The 18,178-nt window shown below is 39.8% G+C and overlaps 1 protein-coding gene across 15 annotated transcripts in view; it reads left to right on the top strand.

The window, feature by feature from the left end:
* The window catches only part of RBFOX1 (RNA binding fox-1 homolog 1), a 1,149,451-nt gene that overhangs the window by 473,560 nt on the left and 657,713 nt on the right, over nucleotides 1-18,178 (top strand). For 14 of the 15 annotated variants that reach the window (XM_051793639.1, XM_051793308.1, XM_051793550.1 and 11 more), the window contains one exon: nucleotides 10,773-10,835. The exons of the other annotated variant lie outside the window; for it this stretch is intronic. In XM_051793639.1, coding sequence (XP_051649599.1) covers nucleotides 10,773-10,835 — 63 coding nt within the window. The remainder of the gene's footprint in view (nucleotides 1-10,772; nucleotides 10,836-18,178) is intronic. 15 annotated transcript variants of the gene reach the window in all.

The raw sequence follows: 18,178 nt of genomic DNA, 5'->3' as shown, positions 1-18,178 counted from the left end.
GCTATGCGTTGATTCTTCAGGCTTTTAACCAAAGATGTTTATTCACTTCAAGAAGTAGAGTTTTTTACCTCCTCACTACTAGCAAACAAGAAAATCTGGAATCAAATTTTCTTCATGTTGCTTGTTTTCGTTTTAAAACTGTGTAAACTTAATATGTAAATTACTGTCACTTTGACACAGGCTTTCTGAATTTTAATTTGAAAAGGGAGAGTATATTTTAATTGTTTTTATATGATTTAATGTGCATTTGGTCACCTCTGATGCTTGTTAGTGGAGTGCAACTATTTTTCCTACATTTGAATAATAGCACATAATCTGTGGTTTGCTTTAGTGTGCCAAGGAAAACAGGCAAAGGTGGAGCAGGTTGCTCCATACCATTAAGAGGATATTTTGATTCCCTGGAAACACAAGCAGTGCATTCCTTTTTCAATAACTTGATTAAAAAAAGGTCCCTGCTAGGAAACAGCTAATTACATTGGTAGCACATTAACAGAATATGTAACTTGAGTAAAGATGCAACAATAAATCAAATAAAGCAATTATATAAATTGGAGCATCTTTGAAAAGTAGGACAAGTTGTCTGAGTGTGTTATTTATTTAATGCCAACTTAATATCACAAGAGCAAACAGTAAGACAGGTAAAGTACATCAAAATATTAATTATATGGATCCAATGCTACAGCTTATAAGAAATGCTTACTTACTGCTTCTCTTCGAGGGAATTGCTGATGGAAGTTTAAGCATAACATCTTGAATTATTCACAAGTATCTGAATTATGATGGGTAGATCTAAATGATACCCAGAGGAGCTTTGATATTTAAACAGGACAAAGGCATTTTACCAGTTCCCTGGAAGTTGTGGCTGTGAGACTTGAATCATTCCTTCCTGCATGCATTTTTCAGGTTACAAACTATGAAGCTGTAGTTTTGAACAGTCTTGTTTGGGTTTAGCAGGTTAGCTCTTGAATCCTGGTTTAAGATTTTAGTTTCTTTTTTCAAAAGCATTTCCAAAATGTGCTAAAAGGCAAGTTAAAAGATATAATAAAATATGAATATAAACATTGCCATGACTCCTTTAGACAAACCATCATCTGACAGCAGCCAATATCTGATGCTTTCATGGGGATTGGTTTCAGTAACAAGGTATTGAGCCATTTTTAGTTTGACTTGGTAGAATTCCATGGGAGCAAGCAGTTATCTCCCAGTCCTCCTAAAAATTTCTCTTAACCCCTGGAAAGTTGGAGACACCTTATCCTGCATCCTACATCCAGGCAGGATCAGGTTTTTGCACAGGAGCTGGGGTGTGACTCAGGCTGTGATTTGCAGCTTTTGGTAAACGTGGCAGCTCTTTTGAATCAAGTTTTGGCAGCATAATTTTGGGTGAGTTGTAAATAGAGATAAAAATCTAACCATTATAGTTGGCAAATATATTTGGGCACTTGGTAACTGAGCTGGAGGTTGTGGTAGTCACAGCACAGCAGCTGCTGATGGGTTCACTCCCAATCTGTCAGTGCTGGCTGCTCTCCTCCATCCTGCTCCTGCAGGAGAGGGTCAGCATCTGGAGCAGGGACATGTTCCCAGTTGGATGAACTGCTCCTGGGTCTGGAAGCCAAAGAACAGCAGAGCAGCTTTCAGGAGTATGAATTAGTTTGGAGAAGATGCTGCCCATGAGTTGGCAGTACTGCAGGGTGCATTAAGCCAGTGATGGGCTGGGCAGTGAGGATTCTTCAGGGACTCCTTTGGAAGCAGCAGGGAGGGCAATTCCCAGGAACATGCAGTTTTGGAATCATCTTAGCAACTTCATCCTTAATTTGAGCACAGGTTATGGCACTTCTATATCTGCACTGTCTAAAGAGATATACTGATCTGTTGCTTAGCATTGGAGATGTTCTTTTTCGAAGGCTCAGTGAAGAGATCTGTGAAGAAAAATACTTTTTATGGGAATAGAGAAGCTATTGCTTCATTTCTGTATTAATTTTAAGAAGTGAATGCTGACTGTGAGTGAAATCCTTGAGAAATGTAGCTTTGGTCAAGGAGGGAGTAAGAATGGGCAGCAGTTCATGCTGTAATAATCATATTTGTATGACAGATTTGGACGTTCAGGCTGCTTATTCCCTCTGCAGATTGAAGATAGTTGCATTTTCATTGTATAAACCAAATTGATTTGTATCTTGTGTCCAACAAAACCTCTGATCCCGAGCTCTGTGGGCAGGGGGATGGAGCCAGACTTCCCAGCTGCATCCCTGCACAGGGCAGGGCAGGTACACAAGGTGCAGGTTACTTGCTGCAGCATTACAGTTAAATCTCTATCCCTTATTTTATGATGCAACAAATAAAATTTGTCTTCTTGTAGTGCTTGATGTATATGGAATGTGAATGAAACAAAGAGGTGGGATTAAACACGTAAATTTGGAGTTGTTTTGGAAGGCAGCTCTGCAGGAAAACTTGCAACTATCCAAGGAAAATGCTCAAATGTTAATAGTGGGAGGTGTGTGAGGCTGCAGGATAAAGAATCACTGCACAAAGTGAGACTTGTTTTCAAAGGCAATATGTGGAGTAGGAAAAGAAATGGAGTAATTTAAATATGAAAGGCAATGAAATGGAATGAATCAAAGTATGACTAACAAGGTGATTTAGTGAGATGTAGTTAAGCTGGATGCAATGTGATTTTAAAAGAAAGAGGTAGATTTAGTAATAGAAATGTGGATGTCTGAGGAAAAATGCAAAACAAGTAAAAGAGTCTAAGGGGAGCTAATGTTTAGTAACAGTATTTTCAGTGTAAAAACTATTAGGCATTTAATTATAATGTCATTAGTTTTAAACCACCTACATACATAACATTCACACAACAACAACAAAAAAAGGATCATTGGCAGGTTGTTGTAAAATAAACATTGAAAGGGAAAAATAAGTGGGCCGTGGCTTTACAGTTTTACTGTAAAATAAAGAATGAATATTTTATTGTGAACTAAGCAGTGTTGGATAAAATAAGAAATAAAAGATGAACAAGTCTGAAAAATAAAATTAGGAGTAAATAGCACCTAGAAGCTTGTTCTGTATGATGGACAGAAAATGGAATAGTGTGGAGTTTGTGAAAGGGTGTCTGTAACTGCTCCTTGTTGGTGACCCGACATGGGACTAGTTAGACCACTGGTTAGCTACAAAATTCAAGATATTTCCAGTGATTTTTGGCCTCACAGCTGATGTGCTAAATACAAACCATAAATTTTCAGAAATTTGGGCAAGTTCTTCAGTGGTTTAAAGTAGCAGAGCTCTGGCCCAAAGGATTTGACCCTGCAAAAAGAAACTGCACACATTGTTTGATGTATTCCTGTGCCTGGTGAGCAAGGCAAGGACTGGGTACACAGTGTTCTGCTATTGAAATAAAACCTGTGCTTCTTTACCAATATCTAAATACAGACTAAAATCATATTTTCTCATTCCATTGTCTCCCTCGCCAAATGGGAAGTGCTGTTGTTTATTTTACAAAAGGAAAATTCCTGATTCCTTTTTAGATTAAAGAAAAAAATATTCACAATGAGCTCTGCCCTGAGAATTGGTATGCTGAGCCTGTCAGACTGTGAATCTTTATTATTACCGAGCTTTATCCTTGAGTACATAGCTTGCAATTCAGTTTGAATATTAAGTGTCAGGCTCAAATGCACTGGTGAGAGATTTGCAGCAGCCAGCAGGCTCCTGGCCCAACCTTGGCAGCCTCTGACCTCTCTCCTCATTGACAAGTGGTCTTATTTCACAGGTGTCAGCTTAGTGGTGTGAGGCTCCTGATGATGTGAGTGATGGAGAAGGTACCATTACCTGCAGCTCATGATTTTCCTGGGACACTGGGGAAGGTTACAGAGCAGGAACAAGAGCTGTGGAACTGGTCATTCAGAAAGGGGAAGGAAATCGTGTGATGCTTGCAAATGTGGTTCTTTTTCTGCTTGGATGTAGCACACCTAGAAAGGACTCCAGTTAAAAAAAAAAAAAAAAACAAAACACCAAAACCAACCTTTTTTGTTTGTTTATTTAAAAATTACAAATCTGGAACCAATGGTTCTGCAGAGATGTGCTCTGTGTGCCTGGGCTATAGGTTGCATCATTTATATTTATGCTTTTGGGTCCTTTTTCCTCCTATGAAAATTATGTTGCTCTTGGGGAAAATCTACTGCTTTCCCTTGGCACTGAAGCTGAGCTTCCTCCTTTTTTTTTTTTTTTTTTTTCCCTTCTGATCAGAGGTGAGAACTTGAACTCCAGTGTGGGGATCTTAAAGGGCTTCTGTGTACTTTTGACTTTACATTTTACAGTCATAATCAGTTATGCTCAGCTGGGAACAACACCACCAAATAATTCCTTTGAAGAGAGCCCAGCCCAAGGTTCTCCTGCTTTATGTAAAATAAACACCAGCAAGTCTTTTTTAATCAGTTGTAGTCATTATAGTTAGCAGGAATAAATCTACAAACATGAAAGATTTATATTATTTTACTGTTTGCTTCTTTTTCAGACTGAGATCTTACTTCCTAACTTCCTAAAGAGCACTTTTGATAAAATTAAGATAGCCCATGTGCAAAGAGAGCTATAACTTCTACCTTCAGATTAGATTTTTTTCTTTGTTTTGGTCCACAAGAAACCTGCTCCAGTCAGTGGAATTTGCTATACCCTCCAAATATTGCTTTTCCATTAGGGCTCATAGATTTAGCCTAGAGTTGTGCTGTTTCTGTAAGAATAATTATGTCATAAATCAGAAAGCTGTTGGATAAACTGGTGGGTTTTTGGTTTTGTTTTGCTTTTATTTTTCTTTATTCTGGTCATTAACTTCAGGTGTTATTTATTGACATCTAAACCTCTTAAGCAACGTAAAAATTTTTATTAAAAAAAAATTAGAAAAAATAGGTAAGTTTACTGTTCTTTTCTCTGCATCTGAAATTTCTTTCCAGACTTCATTGCTTATACAGGCATGATTCATTTCTTGACCTGTGACAGATTAGAGAACCACTAGTTTGAAAATGCTGAGTGTAAAACCGCTGTTCTGGAAGTATAATGTTCCTGCTTTTTAGTGTTTGTCAGGAGCAGGGTGTTCAGGGCTAAAAGCTCACCACTGGAATTGATGAAAGGACTTCTCTGCAGTTGTAGATGAGAACAGTTCAGCCTTTTTCAAATTACTTTGTTATTTCTGCATCTGCTCTGAATGCCTCGTTCCCTGGAATTTGTGAGAAATGATCATTTAGTGTGGCGGGCACAGGAGTGTGTTTCCATGGTTAACATGTGAGTAATCTTGCTGATCTTGGGGGAATTGCTCTACCTGCTCACCAGGCAGAACAGTCTGTGCTGCAGAAGAGTGAGGAGAAACAAAATAAATTAGAAGAAAAGTCCTGAAACTGTTAAGTAGCAGTAGAGAAACTCAGTGCCTGGGGCTTTGCCCCTCCCTGCACTGACAGGGCAGCTGGTTCTCCCACAGTGCAGGCTCATGTGTTTGTAGCCAAAACTTTGAAAGGTCCTTTTTTGAAGGACCACTATTTCTTCCAGCTTCATAATGTGTTTGCTGTCATACTTAATACTACAGGTTTTGCACTGAATAGATGCTTTACCATCAGCATGGCCTCACTCACAAGAATAACTGTTTTGAACTGAGTGGCTTACCTTATATCTTAAAAATTAGGTGTTTATTTAAAAGTGCTGGCAGTTTCAACCATGGGTGGGGGGGATAACCTTGCAAATGATGCTTTCATCTCAAGTGAGAGGTGGAAGTAGAAGCAGAGATAGTTTGAGGGTGTCACAATCTTGTTCTGTACTGCAGCCTGTGCAGTGCTGCTGCCCTGCAGGGCTCAGGGGAAGCCCGAAGAACTTCTTGCCCAGCTTGTACAATATTTAAAAAACGATATTTTAAAATATTTAAATATTTAAAATATTTTAAAAATATTCAGTATTTAGACAGATCCATGGCATTTTTTGTCTCTGTAACACCAAGCAGTTCTAAATGCTGTGGTGGTCACAACCTCCACTGGACAGATGGAAAATTGGGTGTCTCAGTTGATGTGTTGAAGTTCTTGTCTGTCACCAGTCTTTTGTCATCACATTGCCCAGAATATGTGCTAAGGGGCACAGCCCTGAAGGCAGGGAGGTTGCACTGTGGAATGGTGTGCCAAAGGTCCAGGAGAGAGCTGACACTGAGTCTGTTCTCACCTCCCAGCTGTCTCCCCTGATGTACAGATATAAACATATACATCCAACTAACTCAATGCAGAGCATTGACATTTGGAGTTAATATTCCAAATAAGTTCTTATTCCAAGAAAAGCTATTCAGTCTCAAATGCTATTTGGACAAATACCTGCTCACATTCACCAAATCTCAGTATTTGTCCTCCCAGCACAACAAAAACTTCTGTGACTCCTGCAAACAAAAATATGCTCTTTGTACTCCTTGGGTTCCAAATGTGCTGTGTGCCAGTTTAGTTTAGAGGCAATAATTTACTTAATTTGGACAGATTAGAGATTGAAAATTATTTTCAGGAGACTTTGCAGTATTTTTCATTTTATAGATAATATTAGCAACTAACAATAATTGCAACTGTCTTCTCAATAGTCTTCATAATATTATTCTGTGCAGTAATACCATATATCCCATATACACATTCTTGACTGTGCTTTGGGTTGCTGGTTGTACTTTTTCCTTTCTACCCAAAGTTTCACTGTTGATGACATTATATGAGATATTTTTCTACTCCTTGAGTTTCTCCTGTATCTGTTTCACAGGGTTCGGTCTGCACTTAGTGATTCATTCTTCCAAGATTCTTTTCCTTTAGGAAATGGACCCAGAGCCCCTGTGCTTCCATCCTGCTCTTGTCACACAGACAGCATTCCCTGGTGACAGCATGCCACCTTTCCATCACAACAGCAGCATTCCTGACAGGAAAAGTGGATCAGTGAGGATCTGAACACACATCTGTCATTTGGCTGCTGTTGTGGTGGCATTGGCTGCCAGGTTTAAGCACTGTGGCTTCCAGTGCAGGTGTCCTAGGGCCTGCTAGCAGCTGGATGCTCCTGGAGAGAGCCAGGAGCTGAATCCTTTCTTTTCCCTGTGGAAGGGAAGTTCATCTAAACACGGGGTCTGAGCACAGGGGGCAGAGCCAGGTCCTGGAGCTGGGATCTGTCCATTGACAGCAGGGTGGTGAACCAGGATCCACCTGGGAAGTCCAGGAGCAGCAGTTCATGGGCAGAGAGAGGGGATGGAGGCAGGATGTGGGTCTAAAGTCCAGACTAAAAGGCAGGCTGGGCAGAAGGTGCAGGGCAGGTCCAGGGGGCTGACCCAGGAGAGAGGTGGCCCATCAGCCACATCTGAGGGTCATCTCGGGCTGGAGATGGGGAACCCCATGGGACAGTTTGGGCAGGGAGCCAGAGCCTGAGGAACTCTTCTTTCCATTGTGAGAAGAAATGCTTTTCTTTCAAATATTCGTTAGAATGATCACATTCCAAAAAAGAGCAATACTAAGGTGATGCTTAAGGCTTGTGATTAAATGCAATGGTTAAATAAGTGCAGCTAGAAATGCTCAGAAAATGGTTTCAGTCCCCCTCTTCTAAGGCTAATCTATGCAGAGAGCTGCTCTGCCTGTGTTGAGTGTGCTGGCATAAATATCAAATGTGGTTTATCGTATTCCAGTTGTATTTCTTTTTGTCTTCTTTTCCCCTTTTTTTTTTTTTTTAACCTGATGTTCTAAGGATTTCCTTTTAGTGCCTACGAACATCTCCTTTTGACAGACAGTGCAAATTAAAAGATATGGCTGGGCAAAGGAAACTGGAACCCAAATATGCCCCCTGGGTTTTCATTTACAGTTAGAAGCTACAGACACAATTACTGCTGACAGAAATTCAGAAGCCAGTGGCAGAGTGCATGTGGCAGTAGACTCATGCCAGGCAGTAATTGGGAAGATTATTTTTAATCAGAGCATATCCTACAGCCCAAACATTAGAAATCTCTTGTAAGGCTGACAGGAAATTAAACTGAGACCAAACAAAAAAGCCTCAAAATAGAACTAATATGGTTAGAAGTCTAATGATGGCAAAACTCACTGCTTGTTGCATTTGGTTGTTATCTAAGGGGAATGGCTTTTAACTTGCAGCAACAGGTATCATTGTTTAATTGCATTTTTAGAATGCAATTAAAATAAAAAGTATCAGCTTAGATCAATTTAGACATAGGCTTTTGATACAGGTGTGAAGCAGCAGATGTTAAGTCAGACTTAGTAATTATGGGTATGTATTAGTAGTAATTTTTAATATTGCTTTGGGTTATTTATTTTTTATTGTTTGTTTTTTTTTCCTTTAACGCTTAAGGAAGCTACTTCCATAGAAAAATAATAACATGTCTGGGATACTGTTGGAATGCTTGGGTATGGTAACAGTTTGTGAAGGCTGCATGGCCTGGGGCTCCCTTTCTCAGTGACCCTGAAGAATAACCTCTGCTGCTTTGGGCTGCCTGAGCTGCTGCCCCGAGGGAGAAGCACCCGAGGTGCTCTCAGTACTTTTTGCACCTGAAATATTCACCTGGAAACACAACTTTTTCATTTTTAAGTCAATTTTAAACCATCATCCTCTCTGCCAAACTTTTCCATACACACTTAGCAGACCTGTCAATTTTTCCTCGTCTCGGAACAACAGGAGCCCCGGGAGTGGTCACTCTGCTGAAGGGTTCTGCTGTTCTTGTGTGTGCCTGGCACGTACAAATGCTGTATTAGCAGATGTAAACAAAACTTTGCTCATTGGGAATTTATTTCTGTGTGATAGGAATGCAAAAACGAGAGCCTACTTCTTGTTTTGCTTCAAGTTATGGCAGTTGTGGAAAAGAAAAATTTAGTTTTGAAAATGTGTATCTTGTGTTTCTCCACAAGATTGCTTTGTAGCTGTGTGGACAGCCTTGATGACACTTCATGTCAGTATGAAAATAAGGTTTAATGTCCAAGCCCAGATTCAACTAGGTTATCTTGAGGCTTGTAAATAGGATTTTATCAGAATGGAGGTTTATTTCCACAAAACTACTGGAATTTTTCAGCTGTGTTTCCTTCTACTGAAAATTGCTTCTTATAATCATATGAATATGACTGAAAATCTTGCTCATTGTTTATATATTGCCTGAGGAGCTGGGTAACAAATTAAGTATACTTAGTAACATAGGCAATTTGTGGAATTGCTCTGGAAATAGGGCCCTGCTGCGTGGTAGGTGATGGGATATCAGGGATATCCTGTGGTTCTCACTGCCCAGGGAGCTGCCCTGAGCTGGCTGGTGCTGTGCAGGAGGGTTCCACTGCCTCGGGCAGGGCTGGAGGTTTCCTTGGGCGGGGAGAAATCCTTACAGAACTTTGTAAAGTTTGTAAATGTGCCACTCTTCCTTTTGTCCAGCAATAAATAAATAAACAGAAACTGGTGTCTTCAGCTCAGGAGTTGATTAATGTGGGGGTTTGGGCAGCAAGACAGTTGGAATTGCTGCTGGGAGCATCAGTTGTGAACTTGGCTCTTTCTCTGGTACTCCCCTAGTGATGGTCCCAGCCCTGAGGAGTCCTAAATACAAGTATTTTTGTTGTTCCTGATTGGCACTTTTTCACATTCTGAAGTTTTTGAGGTTTTTTTATCAGTATGTGTGATGGTTGTAATACTCCTGATATGTTAATAGAGCACATGCCTTTCTGGTACTGCTGGTTCTTGTTGCTCTTTATCCTCAGCTGCATTTGTTATTTACTGACTTATTTTTTTGTTTATTTGTTTAAAATGAAATCCCATATAAGGAAGAAGATATTTTGTGAAAAAATTATTCAGTATATTTACTGTTTGGAATTTTACTGAAGTATATAAAAAGTATATGAATATATACTATTATATACTATATACTTATGCTATAGAAAATACATAATTTATATACTGAAATATATAAAAATGTTAAGTATGGAAAAATGTTAAATTTATCTAGAGAATGATTTGGATATATATGGAGTACATGTAAATTATCTTTGAAGACTCAAAATATGAACAGTGTTTCTATTTTCAGGAGTATTTGTGTCAGAGAGTGTGTATTACCACTTGCCCGTGGAAATGAAAAATGCATGTAGGGTGAATTTGTTAGGTAAAACATGTCTGAAGTTACTGTGACTTCTGAAATTCAGTGAATAATTCATGTAAATGTTACATGTCACCAGCTGCTCATCAATAAAAAAGGGTGGCATGGAATAGAATGTTTCCTGATTGGAATTCCCAGCTAGATGCTTGTAAATCTATTCTGAATGGCCCCTGTTGGTTGTGTATTTTATGATAATTTGGCTCTTGCAAAATTGCTTCAAGTTTTCAGTTGAAGAATACACAAAAAGTAAATCACAGTCATGTGTTCCTATTGAAACAGAAGCCTGTGCTGGAGAAAATTTACAACTACAGCTTAGTAATGTCTATTTAAGTAGATAAGTTTGTAATGAAAACGTAGGGTTTTGGGTTCAAGTACATTGGAAACTGTCTGGAAATGTTTATTGTCCGTTGAGTGATAAATAAATAATAAAGTCTTTGTTGGCACTTGTGACTCAATAAGCAGATTTTGCTGTTTGGCTTTGTACTACAACCAAAATGTGCTGATGACCCAATAATTTGTGCAGCCCTTCCTGGACAGCCCCAATAATGCCTTAGCAATTGTATTTTTTGTGGAATCTTTAAGCCTGCCTGCAACCTTCTATGGGCACAGGGCACGAACACGAGCTCCTGAATCCTGCATTTCCAGTAAGAATGTATTTTTCTTTCCCCAGGAAACCACACAGAAGCCCCATGCAAGTGGTGCCTATTGTTTCCATGATCGGAGCCTCCTCTCAGTAAGTCCCTGATTTGTGTTGGGTGTTTGTTCCCCTCTCAGTGGCACTGAAATCTCTACTGGGCTGCCACACTGAATGCACAAATACTTCACTGGGCTCCCCAGCTTGCTGTGCTGGTGCTGCATCACAAGACTAATAGAGCACAAGTAAAAGGTCTGATCACTTTTAGTCTCAGTGAACAGCAACTTGCCAGTGACATGTTTAGAAAATAATCCTGCCTGGTTCTGGCTGTGGGTCAAAGTGATTTTCTCTTGTATTTCCCTTGGACGTGTTGGGGTTGTGTCACTGCTGTGTGTGTTTTACCTTTGGCTGATTACTTTGTGTACAGATTAGTCACAGACACTTTTTCCCCCTTCCAACAACTATGGATAATTAATTCATCATTCTTTCTATTTTAATCACTCTCATAATATGAGAATAAGGAATATCATGAATTGAGTTTCAAAAAGTATTTGTGCTGATTGATTTTTTGTCCTTTTTTTTTTTTTAATTCCTGAGAAGAGGCTTTCAAATCCAAACTACTTGTTACTCTTTCATACTTGGAATTTATTTTCTAATCAAGTTTTTTGTTGTGGCACATGCGTAGAAACTATATTGATTAAGCACTTTTTAATCAGGATATAACTTTTCATGCTTAAATACAGAAGTATCAGACAAAACCAAGAGTGTGATTCTTGGTAGGTGTGTATTTGGTACAGTTTTTAATAATCTTGTGCTTAAAATAAACTGCAATGCTCTAATGTCTTGTGTTAGGTAATAAGTATGGCTTGTTCCATGCTGGGCTGACTGAGTATATTTCTGCTTTATATACATTTATACTGTTCTTTGTTTTATATTGACAAAATAATGGACTAGATTCCCTTTTTTGTTCAAGTATGTTAATATTGGTAGCTGAGTTCTGCCCCAACACACAAAGTTTCGTGTCACTGAAAAATTTAGACACACAGTCCTTGCTAGAAAAAAAGAAGAGTTTTGCATTTATTCTCCTACACTGAACACAATCTTCCTCTTAATGTCTTTGAAATAAGATTTCATTATTTCAAAAAGACTGCCTGGCTTACTGGATAGAGAAAAAAAAAAAGCCTGTTCATCTTGAGGATAGATTTAAATCAATTCTGTAGTGCTCAGCATGCTTGTTGCTTTTAGCTTTTCCTCTGTCACGAACAGTATTTTCTCTCACAGAATAACCTTCCAGCCCTTAGCAGAATTTGATGCAATTGACAGCTTTTGTTAGAAAAAATTCTGGTAAAAATTGCCCGGCTGAGGTTGGGGTTTCTAACCCGGGGGAGACAGTGGTCCCTGAGATAATCACAGCGTGTTTGGAGGAAGCTCACATTAATTTGACTGTGAATATAGTGCCTCAGTATCCATAAATGCAGTTTAAGGAAAAGATATTCATTTTTCCTCAACAAGCTAAAGCAGAGGTTTGGTATCTATGTCGAGGAAGAAGACGAAAACACTCATTTGGAATTTGAGGGAGGTTCAACGCTTCCAAATCCCGCTGCACGTAATTCACCTGATTATTTTTCCCTTGCCATCAGAACCCACCAGCACGATGACTATCAATCAGCTTCTGGGGCTGGGAGGTCACTCTGTCACCAGGCTCAGCCCCAAGCCCAGCATGTTGCCTGGTAACAGCCCCTGGAGCTGGCTTGGCTCCTGGCAGCACCATATGGCTGGGCGGGGTGGCCTCTGCCCCCGACACGCGGGGACACGTGTCCCACATTGCTGAGTGGGAGATCCTCTGTCCCGCTCCCCCAGGGAGCAAAACCACAGAAAACAGCAGTACCACAACAGCACAGACCTGTTGAGGTGCTGGGGTTGCGTGGAATGAAACAAATATCAGTCACTTGTCAGAAATCTCTTGTAATAATCACAGTGAATTTTGTGTTTGCTATCCTTCAGTTGGATTTTTATATGATTTCTAGCTTTACAGTATTTTTCTATTTCATCATCAAATATGGTCATGTAAGTATAGTTGAATTTTAGTATAATTTCTAGCTTGCTTTACATATTTTTCTATTTCGTCATCAAATATGGTGATGTCGGTATAGTTTTAACAATCCAATCACAGAGGAATCCTGGATTTTAAAAGTTCGACTCCATAGCCTATGGATTTAGGTGTTTGGCCTTCTGTTAATTGTGCAGTAATGCCTACAGTGCTCCAGCAAAGTAAACCGGTAAACAAAGCAATAAAAGACAGTTTCAGAGAACAACTGAAAATAAACATAACAGGCAAAGGAGATAGAATTGTTCCAAATATACAGTGGGAAATCAAGGACAAAGAGTGACTGGCAAGCAGTTTGGCACAGAAATGGATGTAAAACCTAGATAAGCAGAGTCTTCACTCATTCCCTTAACTGGAGCAATTTTTCCATTCCATTGTGACAAACTGGGATTCATTAAAGTGGGAATACTGGAGAGTGCAGTGCTGGGCAGCAGCATAGGCTATGATCTCCCTGCTCTGGCTGTTGTATTCCAGATAAAACTGCAATCCAAGAGTTGGGATTGACCTGGTGTGTAATGACAGGGATCTGCACAAGTGAGAGGGAGGGGACTGAAGGGTTCCCAGCTCACAAGGCTGGGTGGACACTCAACAGTGGCTCTGTTGTTTTTCTGAGCCTGGCTTATTGGGAAAGATGAATTACTGTGCTTTTCCCTCTCTTGCCTGAAGTTGCAATCCTTTGGCAAACAAGACATTTCTCTTTGGTGTTCCACCTCAGTTCTCTGAAAAGGTTTCTGAAAGAAGCGTTTCTGTGTTTGGTAGAAAGTTTATACACTTGTTATTGGAAAGAAAGAGAAGTTTTGTATTCTTGGCCATTCTGTTGTTTTTTCTTACTCTTCAGACGTTGTAGAGTTGTTTCCCAGTTGGATAAACACACTGTAGTTAAGTGTTGTTTTATTCCTAACACCTTTCCCTGGCCAGAAGATTTTAAAGTCATAGACAAAGGATGAGGCATGTTAAATTGAGAGTTGCATCCTTTGGAAGAGCTGCCATGGCTATCCACATTTTAAACCCTGGTGGATGAATTCCAATGGGCTGTTCCTTCCAAAACCTTCTCACCTTGACTCCTCTTGCAGTCTCAAGTGACACAAAGCCACTTGCTGTGCTGTAAAGGCCTATCAAGCCAGTGAAAGAAAGGCATTTAAACCCCTTTTCTCTAATTTTAGAGTGAGTTGTGTTTTCCTGGGAAATGGAAACATGTGGGAAAAAAGTAACAGAAAAATAGCCGCTGTTGGATTGAAAATATTTTATTATAGAGGATTATGAGTCTTTTTTTCCCCCTCATTAAACACATCTTTTAAAATTGTTAGTACAATAAATCTATTTTCCAAAACAACATGGCATACCAAAGAGGAATCTGAGGAGTTTTAGTGTGATCTAGGGATTTCTACCTGAGAGGCATGAAAAAAATAATTGGGAAAGAGAGCTATTAGAAAATACCACAGTTCTCTTACAAATAGGCTGGTATTGTAGCTTTATTCTAATAAATAGAGAAGAAAATATATTTTAATGATGGTATTCTTATTTATTCATCTCTCTGTATTCTGATGTGGTCTGAATGATAGTGTTAGTCTAGAGAGTTGAATATTTTTAAAATTGCAGCACTTTGAATTACTGATATGTGCAAATTACAATAAAAAAGGGATGAACAATGGTAGTTAGATAACGTAAATGATGCAGTGAGTTCTGCTCCATTACTTCATCTGAGCCAGGATGGGGAAGTGTTTAGTTGTTAGGATCTGCTCCACTCTCATATTATTCATTGTTGTTTTGCAATATCTTCAGCAGTTATTGTAGGAATCCATTAAGGACCAGACTCAGCGAGGCATTGACACACTCCTAATGATAAGCAGGAGAATATTCTCATGGATGTTTTTTTCTTCAGAAAAAAGCTTAACTAAGGTAGCTGAGCCTGACTTGTGTTTGATTTTTTTTCCTAGTGCTGGTGCAAGGTAATTCAGAGTTAGGGGGATGATTTTTAATATTGCTTTTCCATCAGTCAGATGTGTTTCGTTAGAGATGCACTTTCCTGCATAGGGAACTAAATATTCTACCTTTGTTTAATTTTGTGGCTTTGGTGTTTTTTTAAGTCTGCATGTTCCAAGGTTTCATTTCCCATAGGGGAAGAAAATGTTGTTTTCTTCTGTTGGATGTCATTAATTTGACATTTGTATCAGTAAAGTCACTAATGATCCTGGATGAAAAGAGCAGTGATGTGGCAGAGGTTTCCATGAGTCACTGTTAAACCATTGCTGTGATTTGTGATTACTGAAATGGTGAAAGGGCTACAAACCAGAATATTCGTGGTCTGCTTTTGATTTACAAGTGGTTCTGCTGCTCATTTCACTTAAATCAAGCTCTTCTCCAGAAACAAAGGATGACACTGTCCTTGGTTAGGTTGTGCTTAATCACTGCTGCAGATAATCCTGTCTGGATTTCTTTGGGCAGCTAAAGCATTTAGAAGGTGCTCTCTCAAAACAGATTCAGAAACATAAGATTCACTGAAATCAAATAGGACATCTTTGAAACAAGAGACAGGTTCCTAACACAGATTTCACAGAATATTCTGAGTTGGAAGGGACCCACGAGGATCATTGAGTCCAGCCCTTAAGTGAATGGCCCACACAGGGGTTGAACCACAGCCTTGGTGTTGTGAAGTGGATTTCTGGAAATACTACCAGAGATTATTTTGAACTGTAACTCTGTAAGTAAAATTAGCTTTGTAATAGGCTGTGTACAAATGTTCATGTAAAGGAATATCTTAATTTCTTCTTTCCTCCTTCCTCTCTTTTAAGAATGCAGTCACTGTTTCTTTCTGATGGATTCCTGTGTGAACTTTCGAAATCCTCCATCTTCCTAAGTGGTGTTTTGAGTTCAAATTAAAGATAGAATAACCTCAGCCTCTGAATTTACTGTACATAGCAGCCTGTTTTGTGGCACTGCTGAGATATTTCCCCCATGAACATTGAAGTGCAGACATTTTCTTATTCAGGCATTAGGAAACTTTCCACATGCATGTAAACACTTAAAACACTTCCACTGGCAATTGTTTGCATTCTGGATATTCTCCAGGTTACAGCATTAAGGGGTTTTTGATCAAGTCCATTTCCAGAGCGTCACGGCATTTATGAGATATCAAGTCCCAATATTCCTGTGAGATTAGTATGTGCTATTATCTCTTTATTACAGAAGGAGAAGACAGAAAATTGAGCAGCCTGACTGATGTGCCAGGAGAAGGACTATAGCAGAACTAGGATTTGAATTCATGTTTCTCAAATCCCAAATCATTACCTCCCTTACTGGGCCATCATTCCTCCTGCTCTCCCTCTAATCCAATACCTTTTATTGCTAATGATTTTTACATTTAACAGTGAAAAAGAACTTAAAATTTCATACTTTCTCCCATCTCATAAAAATTTGAAATTTTTCCTCAAGAAAATCATGCAATTATTAGTGAAGTCCTATCAGCACAGGGCAAAGCTAATTGAAATGTAACAGTCCTCCTGATGATCTGGGTCATGTCAAGGGTGTTAGCATTCTTTAATGAAGATATACACTTGATCCTTTTTCTTTGAAGAGCTTACAGACTTCTGTAGCTTTTTCTGATAATGCTAATTATGCCAAGTGAAGGTACAGCCATGGCAAGCACTTGGGCAGTTCACTGTAGCAAATTCTGTGAAGTGCAGCAGTGCTGTTCTGGGCTCTGGGGATTGTCAGCAGCTCAGCCTTGCTGGAGGACTCATTTCTGGGTGAAATGTTTGGGTGCTGCTCCATCCTGAGCCCAACTGCAAGCTGAGCATGGCTGGGCAGGTGGAGCTGGCATTCCAGAGGCTCCTGGAAATAGGTGGTACCTGGACCTGTGCTCAGTGGGGAATCCCTGTCCCTGCACAGGGGGGCTTTCCCAGCCAATCTAAGGCCATGATATTTGGCTTTTTGTGCCTTGTGTGTAAGATCTGAGGTCCTGCTGAACCACATCTGGACACAGGTCTGACAGCATGTCAGTGTTTCGGGAGTATCTTTACTTCCACTCTTCATGGAAATCCAATTGTAATAATTGGATTAGAGGTGGGGAAAATCTAATTTCCTCTTTTTTCCCCTTTCTCTTACATTTGAGGTCGGTTACTGAGATAAGTTTTTTGTCCTGTTATTCCTGTGTAGCACATGCACAATAAATAAACAACATGCTATGAGAGAATTTTTACTGCTCTTGGAAGATGTGTTAGAAATCAGGTAACTGAGGAGTCTTTACATTTTGAACATGAGATGGCAGTTTAAAAATATATCTCTGGTGAGGAATGAAGGTGCTGAGAAATAAGAACAGAACTGTTGATGTAAAATGAAATGTTTATCCTCATTCTGCATAGTTTAAGAAATTTAAAAAGAAGGAACAGCATGAGTTTGACAGAATAGGATTGTATTTGGCAACATTTACTCTTCCTTCAGGACTGTTTAATATCTTTAGAAACTGAGCTGTACCTCTCAAAACTGCTTCTGCCTGTGGACCTTTCTAGAAGCTCCCTGGCAGGATAGGAGTGTTCTGGCACTCAGCACTGGGGTTTAGCAGTTTGGGATTTCTCACCAAGCATTTAAGCCTGGATCTGTTACAGTGTTGAAATGCAGTTACAACTACTAATGCATTAATGAGAGACAGTCAGCTGTGACCTCCCGAAATCACTGCACACTAATCAGGGCAGATTTGGGCAGATTGTTCAAAGAACAGGGTTCTTTGAGGGAAGAAGAGGGAGGGAAGTGCCCGTGGCAGATTCTGCTGAATGGTTTTAACTCGAGGGAAGCAGTTGGTGAAGTGCTTGTGAGATGAGACAGATCTTGGAGACCAGCACACAAGTTGTGTTCAACTCCCATGTACTGTATTTCAGTCTTGGATGTATCTTCTTTATATTGACAGAGTTGAGAAACCCATTTAGATGTATGTGGTGGGTTATCTGGGAGGTCAGATTTTCTCCCTGTCCCCACAAAGTTTGCTCACAGCAATGAGGGAGAGAATCTAGAGGGTAAAAGCAAGAAAAAAAACCTTTATGTGATGAGATAACATAGTTTAACTGAAGCAAAGCTGTGTGCACAGCAAGCAAAATAAGGAATTAATTCACTATTTCCCATGGGCAGGCAGGTGTGTCACCATTTCCAGGAAGGCAGGGCTCCATCACTTGGAACTTGGGAAGACAAGCTGCACTGCCTCCTCCTTGAATTCCACGAGCTTTTACTGCTGAGAGCATCCCATGGACTGGAATATTCCTCTGGGCAGTTCAAGTCAGCTGTCCTGGCTCTGTCCCCTCCCAGCTTCTTGTGCACCCCCAGCCCACTGGTTGAGGAGGGGGAG

This window comes from Manacus candei, unplaced genomic scaffold, assembly GCF_025592945.1.
Source record: "Manacus candei isolate 608988 ecotype Guabito, Panama unplaced genomic scaffold, ASM2559294v1 h1tg000002l, whole genome shotgun sequence".
Lineage (NCBI taxonomy): Eukaryota > Metazoa > Chordata > Aves > Passeriformes > Pipridae > Manacus > Manacus candei.
Note: the sequence above shows the minus strand (reverse complement) of the source record. Positions and strands in the feature narration are given on the sequence as shown.